General features: G+C 36.2%; 1 protein-coding gene and 1 long non-coding RNA gene across 5 annotated transcripts; one reads left to right on the top strand and one right to left on the bottom strand.

Moving 5' to 3' along the window:
* Positions 1–459: 459 nt before the first annotated feature.
* socs9 (suppressor of cytokine signaling 9) lies at positions 460–6,075 on the bottom strand. Of its 2 annotated transcripts, none has more exons than XM_058745314.1 (2): positions 5,865–6,075; positions 460–3,698 (listed from the first exon to the last, which is right to left on the bottom strand). In XM_058745314.1, the coding sequence occupies exon 2, from the start codon at positions 3,668–3,670 to the stop codon at positions 2,228–2,230; it is 1,443 nt and encodes a 480-aa protein (XP_058601297.1). In that variant the 5' UTR covers positions 3,671–3,698; positions 5,865–6,075; the 3' UTR covers positions 460–2,227. The 2 variants fall into 2 exon arrangements, with proteins under 2 accessions (XP_058601297.1, XP_058601298.1); XM_058745315.1 differs by having other exon boundaries at positions 460–3,597.
* A 270-nt stretch (positions 6,076–6,345) lies between these two features.
* On the top strand, positions 6,346–8,609 carry LOC131520558 (uncharacterized). Of its 3 annotated transcripts, none has more exons than XR_009266089.1 (4): positions 6,346–6,502; positions 6,603–6,738; positions 8,106–8,150; positions 8,230–8,609. It is a non-coding gene; the product is annotated as an uncharacterized LOC131520558 (long non-coding RNA). The 3 variants fall into 3 exon arrangements; XR_009266090.1 differs by having other exon boundaries at positions 6,370–6,502; positions 6,589–6,738; XR_009266091.1 differs by having other exon boundaries at positions 6,372–6,502; positions 6,592–6,738.
* The last annotated feature ends 616 nt before the right edge of the window (positions 8,610–9,225 follow it).

Raw genomic sequence — 9,225 nt, 5'->3', positions numbered from 1 at the left:
CATCATCCAACGCAAACCCAACCTGCTGCGTTAAAGAACGATAACTATAACTATCACAACCGTAACAGTAATGACACAGAGGAGCAATTGTGCTTTAGTGTGTTCTTTTTCAGCTGATGAATGACAAAAACATTTACAGCCAATCAGAATCCACTGACTTTAAAGAGCTTGAGATTAGCACGCGCTTAGAATAAATGGAATATTAACGTGAGGATGCTAATATAGTTAGCGTTACTGTTATTAATCGCTGTGGTTATATTTAACATAATAGTCATGGTTATAGTCATCACTATACTTAACATGATATTTATCATTATAGTCAAAGTTTAGTCAATAATTATTGTAACAGTCAACGTTATGATTATCATTATAGTCAATGTTATACTCACTGTTACAGTCATCGTTATATTGTTATAATCACTGTTACAGTCAGCATTACAATCAATGTTACAGTCGATGTTTTATTGTTACAGTCAACGTTACAATTAACGTTATATAGTTTTAGTCAATTTTATATTATTGTCAACGTTATTTATTTATTAAAGATTTAATGCCATATCAGCAGCAATGGCTACATTCCTGGCAAAATCAACAGTTTTCTAATAATGACAATTTCATTTCAATTCATTGTTTACAATAATATAACAATTTTATCTTAAAAATGTCCAACATACAAAAGATACATATATATAGACAGGATAATATATTAATATAACATATATATATATATATATATATATTATATATAAATATAACAATAATGGCAACAATAACAATAAACTAGAATTTTTCAATTTAATGTACGATAAAAAATTAGAAAATTATTCCAAGAGAAACTTTTAAAAAAATGTCCATTAATACATTTTTTGAATGAAATGTTGTCTAATATCATATAAAAATGGACATTCAACAGTCAATGCTATATCGTTATAGTCAACGTTAGAGTCCACGTTATATTGTTGTAGTCAATGTTTCGTCATCATTATATTGTTATAGTCAACATTATACGGTTATATAGTTACAATCAACATTAGAGACAACGTTAAAGTCTACATTCGTCATTGTTATAGTCAACTTTATAGTTAACATTATATTGTTATAATCAACTTTAAAGTCTACGTTCATCATTGCTATAGTCATCGTTAAAGTGATCGTTATAGTTATTGTTCTTGGTGTGAACGAGCCGTAACTCCCAAATGCAACACTTGTCTTAATAAAAATGAGAAATATTCTAAAATAAGAAAGGCTTGCCGATTCCGTGTTACTCAGTTAATTACTCCAGTGTTGCAGGGAACCCTGTGACGAACTTCCAACATCGTGACGACGAGCAAACAGCGATTAAACCTCAAAATGAGTAGCGTCAGAAAGGCACTCACGTCTTCATATCAGGAGTCGTGGCACTTCCGGTCTAGTGCTGTCAAACGATTAATCGCGATTAATCGCATCCCAAATAAACGTTTTTGTTTACATAATATATGTGTGTGTGCTGTGTATATTTATTATGTATATATAAATACACACAAACACAGTATATATTTTGAAAATATTTACATGTATATAAATTTATATCATATATAAATATATAAACAGCATATTTTTCTTAAATATATACACGCATGCGTATGTTTTTTTTATATATACACATAATAAATATACACAGCACACACACATACAGTCAAAACTAAATTTATTCAGACACCTTTCTCACATTATATCAGTTTATTCGCTATAGTTTAGAAAATGGTACTAAAATATGACGAGTTAAACGGCTTCAGAACAAACTGATCTTGATGAAGTCAGATAACTTTGATAGAAAGGTATGTAATGAATTGGGTTGAATAGCTGTCAGCTGTTAAATTTAAGAACACAATTAGATAAAACCAGTTTAGCTCAAACAATTACCAAGAGATGCTTCATTTTGTTCAGTCTGTGTGTAAAAAGATCGCATTAGCAATTAAAGAATAAACACTTGAGCAAAACATGCTCAGGTTAAAGCGATTGAATATTTTTTAATCCCATGAAAATGTTTTGGGTATGATATGTCCCAGTTTACTTTATTTTGCCATCCTCTCTTACATAAATAAACTATAGTGCACCCACCACAAAAAAACCCCCCAAAATTATCTGGTGTCTGAATAATTATATATTATGTAAACAAAAACTTGTATTTTGGATGCGATTAATCACGATGAATCGTTTGACAGCAGGACTCCGGTCTCGTTCCCCGTCACTCCCACCAGGTGTCGAGTCTGCGAATGCGCACACGCTGCTTGTAATGGTACTCCTTCAGATGCTCCTTCAGAGAGTTGGGCAGCTGTAGAGCGTTGATGCCGTCGTACGTGGTTCTGCTGCTGATGACGGCGCGGCAGATGCGCTGCAAGCTGAAGGGCTGCGAGCGGTGGATGGGGTTCGACAGCAGCGGCTCGAAGAACATGCAAGAGTTGGGGTCCTTGTAGTGCTCCAGCAGGCCGGTGACGGTGGGTGCGTGGAACACGCTGGGGTCATGCACGTCGAAGCTGAAGTTATGATTCCACTGCTCGATCCGCGCATGCAGCGAGCGTCCGTACCTCCGGAAGCTGACTGAGAAGAGGTAGTCTTCCTGCGCAGAGTCGCGCAATAGAAATGTGCCTTCGGGTTTGCCTTCTAGCAGCGTTTCGGCTTCGTATCGGTCCATGACGCCCCAGTAGCAAGGCAGGTTTGTGATGCGAAGCAGATCGGGGACTAGGCAGTGGATGTAATCGATTTGCGTGTGAATGCGATGGACTCCGTCTTGCGATTTAGGACTGTCCGCCGGGTGAGTTAGAGTCGGAGACGCGGCGCACAAATCAAAATCAGACGCTGATGCGACGACTTCATCGAGCGTGTCCAAACATCTCTGCAGGAGCAGCGTAGCACGCTCGTCTCCGGCTAGCTCGTTCATCCCGTGAGCCAGTTTGGGTCCGAGTTTATACAGCGGGTTGATTTGCGCCGTCACTTCGAAGGTGTGGATCTCAGCGTTGGGCGGCGGTTCGACTCCCTGTTCGATGCTTATCCGTCGTCTCTCTCGTAAACGGTCCTCCTCGTCCTCCACACCGGCGCAGACCAGCGCGGGTCCGGAATCGAGGACCGGAGCTTGAGAAATGGGAGCCGTGTGCTGTTTGATGAGGTACCACTTCTGCGCCAGGTCCGAGCCGGCGGGGAACGGACAGCTGTCCAGCATGAGCTCGCTGAGGTGGATCTTACGCCTGGAGGACGGCGAGGTGGACAGGACTTGGCTGTGGGTTTTGATGGGGAAACACTGGCCTACTGCGTCTTGGATCTTTTGTCGGAGCGTCCTGCTGCTTCCGGACGCCTTGCTCTCTGTGTCCTCGGCGGAAACCCGTTCGGAGAGCAAGGACTCGCTGGAATTGTTCAGCAGATCTCCGTACTCGAAGCCGTCGCTCACGGGCCGCTCCGAGGTCAGATTGTGCGAAGCGTGGCTTTTCTTCTTCCCCCTGCCGCCCTTCTGCCTCCCTCCGTCTCGTCTCTCCTCGGAGCGGCTCTGACGCACTTTGGGCCGGGCGCCGCGCTCCCTCTCCTTCCCACGATCCCCTGCTTCCTCAGGCAGAGACATGACTGCTGCAGTGTGGATCAAGACAAACGCCGTCAGACCAGAGTCATTGCACATTCGCTGAACATGATAAATTAGCATTCGAGTCCATCCAGATCACGCTGTCGATCTGCGGAGACGACAGAAAAAGCAGGGAAAGATAAACCAACCAATGAGTAAACAGCATTCATAAAGCTGACTCTTGTTTTTGATCATATTCAAACACATTAAAACTGTTGACAATCTTTTATGTGCAATTCTGAGTGTACTCTTTAAAAAAATGACTGTGATTTTAACAGTAAAAGACTGTAAAAATGCTACAATAAAAACCTGTTAAATGGTTAATGTTAAGTTCCCCTACTATATGCAGTGAAAAACTGTTTTGGACATTACATGTAATTTTACGGTAGTATACCGTTTTTGAAATTGGGAAAAAAACACATATAATTTACAGTGAATAACTGTAAATTGACATTCCCAGATTTCCCTGCGTTACATTTCACAATTGATGTTTTTTTTTATTATTATTATTTTGAAGTTTTGTATGTTACATCTAATGTTGTTAAATTAATGTTTATTGCATTACTTCAGTTTCGTGTGTGTCACCATGATGGTGATTAGTGTTTGTGTGAATGACACTGTGCACCTTCTATTTATGTCATGCTTGTGATGGGCTTTGGTTCATCATGTGACTTTCTGATCACCACCTGCATATGTTGGTTATCAGTGTAATACACAGATACAAAACAGATTTCAGTACTTCAATAGGTTGGTGTATTAACATTGTATCAGTTGATGAAATTACAGTATTTATGTTACTTAAATGTTCATTTAAGTTAAATCCGTAAAACCGAAAATGTTGCTACCGTATTTTTTAATGGGAAAATTCTGGCAACCACAGCTGCCAGTTTTTTACCGTAAATTTTATGGGATTTTTTTCCCAGTGTACTACACACAGGTGAGTGCGCTATACAGACTGTATTGACTGGAGTCAGTGTCACTTTCAGTTAGAATTACAACTTGATTTTCTGTTATAGAGCAGCTCTCCAGTGTGGAGATATACCCTAATGATGAAATAATTTTTATTAGTGGGAAAACATATTATTTCATTAAAGTGATAGTTTGGTTTGCAGAGATCAAAGCTTGATCTAGCTCAGGACTGTTTTGATTATCATAACCCTATAAGGTACTTTAAGAGAGATAATGCTGAGAATAAAACAGTTTATCCAAAAATAAAGCGTCTTACCACTTACCTTTATTTTGTTTCTTATCCGTATGAATTACAAAAGGAGATGTTCGGCAGAATGATGTGTCACTCAGTTACAGCTAAATACACCTCATTTTGTGTGCCACATATATTTATTTGTATAAATTAATTGTAATTGAATATTTTCAATTATTTTCAAAAGCTAAATAATTACCTTTGTAAAACTCAATATTTTTCTAATTGTAAAAGCTGAATAATCAAAGTCTACTGATTTATTAGTGAAATAAAACACGATTAGTCGATTAATTGTTCTAATAATCGTTAGATTAATCGATTATCAGAATAATTGTTTGTTGCAGTCCTAGTTACGGTTAACTAAACCTATTAAAAATATTTTTTTGTTTAATTAAAATAAAATGCAGAGTCTGAAAGTTTAAGTAATAAAATTACACTAAAAAATAAACTAAAACTAAACAAAATATTAAAAATTATAAAAATGACAAAAGAACATCAAATTACTAAAACTGGAATAAAATAAAGCTAAAAATATTTTTTTTTTAAATAAAAAAAAATGTTAAAAGGTTAACGAAATATGAATTCCAAAATATGAATTAATACTATAATAGTATAGAAATAATACTAAAATAACATTAGTTGATCAAACACTCATAATACTTTTACATCATTCTGGCATTGTGTATATTATAAACATTATGAGTATTACTGGCTCACAGACCAACTGCTTCGAATCTATTCTTATGTAAGTCATTTTGAATAAAAGTGTCAAAAGAATAAATGTAAATTACGTCAAACAAAAGTCAGACAATTCGTTAACATCAAATAACCATTTAAAACATATACATTACAGAAAACAGGAGAATATCAGAGTGAGTCACAGATGAGTTATAAACGAGATTCAGTCTGAGTCACTGTACAGCGACGGGCAGATGGTAATAACTACCTGAAGAACACCATATTACTGTAGTACAGTGTTTACAGTAGTGTTAGGAGTACTGTAGTATACTGTGGTACGGGTCAGAAATCTGTGCGCTGAGAGAAAGACGGCAAACAGAAGTCAGAAACACGAACCTGTTTCGCGAATAACGGCGCCTGACGACTCCGCGTGACTCCTGAGCTGTAAACGAGGCTTTGATTAATGATCTGTGATGGATTAAATCACTTTAATAAGTGAACTTTAATCAATAAAGTCGCTTTAACTCGAGCTAACTCGCTCAGCCCTGCCGCGACCGTAGCGGTGACGTCACTTCCTGCTCACAGCGGACAGACTTCCGCCCTCCGGCAGAATTCTTCCAGAGGATTGTATTTAGAACTGTTATGTCAAAGGATATGGTTTAATTGTTGATGTTTGGCTGGTATTAAATAATAAACACCTCTCTTTTAAAGTGTTTTTCTTTTTTTTTACTTCTGATATGAGTTCAATTATTATTGCGTTTATTAGCTTCGTGATTCAAACGACTTTGTGAACATTATTATATTGATAATTAAATAAAATTCAAGATTTGAAATAATTCTTCGCAAACTGCTTTGACTCTTTGCGCTTTCACGAGGACTTTTATTTTGAAATACGAGCGCGAGCGCGCATGACCGGAAGTGGCGCTTCAGCGCGATCAGATTTACTGTAAACAGTTCCTTCAGCATTTCACTGTTAAGCTGTGTTTAGTTAATTAATCGATCACATCAGCAGCACAGCCAGTCGCTCATTACAGGTGAGGCTCGTTCTCTGATTTCAGCTGATTTACAGACTGCCAGGCAGATGATGATGATGATGATGATGATGATGATGATGATGCAGCAGCTGATTCTCAGGTGTCAGGATGGTGTGTGAGCTGCTGCTGTCCTCGCTCTGGTTCCTGTTCGTGGTCTTCTGGCTGGAGAGCATCAGTGTTTGGCTGTTTCTGTGTCTGTATTATCAGGACCGGGTGTTCTATCACTGGGGCTCCGGGTGAGTCCGGCTCCGCTAAACACTCTCCAGCTGCTGAAGCACGTCTCAAACTCAAACTGCACAAATAAACGCTCCAGAATTTAACTCTGGCAGGTGAACGAATTGAGACATGTGTGACCTTGGACCACGAAACCAGTCATAAGGGTAAATTTTTTTAAAATTGAGATTTATGCATCATCTGAAAGCTGAATAAATCAGTTTTCCATTGATGTATGGTTTGTTATGATCGGATGATATTTGTCTGAGATGCAACTATTTGAAAATCTGGAATCTGAGGGTGCAAAAAAATCTAAATATTGAGTAAATCACCTTTAAAGTTGTTCAAATGAAGTTCTTAGCAATGCATATTACTAATCAAAAATGAAGTTTTGATATATTTACGGTAGGAGATTTACAAAATATCTTCATGGAACATGATCTTAATATTCTAATGATTTTTGGCATAAAAGAAAAATGTATAATTTTGAGCCATACAATGTATTGTTGGCTATTGCTACAAATATAGCTGCTGCTTATGACTGCTTCTGTGCTGCAGGGTCACAAATGAATAGTAAGTTTACTATTAAAAATAATTAATATAGGTAATTAATTTTACGTTTATTTCATAGTGAAATTGTCTTGGGATGATAATAATAAACTCTAATGATAATGATGCATCTTATTTTTGTTGTTATTTAACAATTTGAATATTAAATAATATTCATGATCATTTTAATTCAAATTGATAATAATAATTTATTATTATTATTTTAAATTAATATATTAATAATAATGAAAATAATGCTACAAATAAGAAATTATTATATAATGCTAAATAAATGTTATTATTGTTTGAGCGTAAGCTACTATAAATATTTAATATTCAAATTGTTAAATAATAATATAATTTATTATGATATTTAAAAAATCGAATATAAAATAGTATTATTACTTTATGTTCAGATTGTATGGCTTCCTAAAAACAGCAGTGTAAATGTGTTATAGACACTATCACGGTTTTCACAACTCTTTACTTTGTTCAGTTCAATGATGGAAAATGGGTTGAAACTCTTAGTTTTGTTCTCAAAGTGATGCATTCAACTTTAAAATATGCAACATTTTCGGTTGGACTTATTACAGAAGGTTATTAATTAACAGCACACACTTACTATAAGGTTAAGTTTCATATAATTCTGCATATTTCACTGTTAATTTACTACGGTAAGTACATGTAATGTGTAACAAGGACACTGTAAAATAAAGTGTTAGCAGATGTTCTTATGATGGAAGCTTCAGCCTCCGTCCTGAGGCCTGTGATGCGATAGATCACAGTTCAAACCAGAGGTGTCTTATTTGTGATGCTCTTGTGGTGTTTGTTTTGTCTGCAGTGAGTTTGCAGATGATCCGGATCAGCTCCTCTATGTGTTGAGCAGGTCAGCTTTATTTCTGCCTTGGTTTCATTAGTTGATGGAGAGAGCGAAAGAAACACAACAAAATCTTCTTCTCCCACAGAATCGACCTGTCTGCGCACATGCAGACATGAGGAAGTGATGTCATCGTGCCAGGTCAGAGGTCAGCGGGTCCTCGTGACGTCCCGAGTCAGTGATGGACGGCTTCTACAGACGGATAGAGCGAGGAGATCAGCAGAAACACTAAACACCAGCAGGGATTGTAGTCTTCTTCACACGATCAGCGACAAACCTCCTTAAAACTGTTACCTGTGTGAACACTGACTGAGTTTAACCAGTTACTGTTTTAAACTAGTTGGACTTTCATTTTGTGTAGCATTAACATCCCCAGATTAACTTTTATCAAATTATTGTGTCTTCTATTTTTGTACCAATTTCTCTTTTTTACATAATAATAATAATAATAAAGCGGTTTTAAACAGAGTTTCTCTGAGGCTTCGTTTCTGCACTGAACAAAAATGTGTAAAATCTGCTTCTATGGAAATAAAAAATAATGCTTTATATTTCATACAACGTGAAAAACCTTCACAGACAGAGCCACTGATTTCTCATTATATTATGCTGTCAAATGATTAATCACATCCAAAATAAATGTTTGTTTATGTAATATGTGTGTACTGTGTATATTAGTTATGTCTATATAAATACACACACACCTATATATTTAAGAAAAATGTGCTGTTTATATATTAAATGTATACACAATATAAATTATATGAATATAAATAAACATTTTCAAAATATATATACTGTGTGTGTGCATTTATATATACATAATAAATATACACAGCACACGAATAAATTATGTAAACAAAAACTTTTATTTTGGATCGCGATTAATCGTTTGACAGCGCTACTTATTTTCTTTTATCAAACATTAGAGTTAGGTTCCTTGTGTTCACATTGAATAACAAAGAACAACATTTTTATAGCATTTATAAATCTGGTTTGTTGTTAAATCACGCGCGTTCATCTATTTGTATATTATTTTCTGCTCTACTTTATGAATTAACACGACGGAGTAACTGAAAGCAAAGTA

The sequence above is a fragment of the Onychostoma macrolepis genome, chromosome 15 (assembly GCF_012432095.1).
Source record: "Onychostoma macrolepis isolate SWU-2019 chromosome 15, ASM1243209v1, whole genome shotgun sequence".
Taxonomy (NCBI): domain Eukaryota; kingdom Metazoa; phylum Chordata; class Actinopteri; order Cypriniformes; family Cyprinidae; genus Onychostoma; species Onychostoma macrolepis.
The sequence above is the reverse complement of the archived record's forward strand: the minus strand, read 5'-3'. Positions and strand labels throughout refer to the sequence as shown.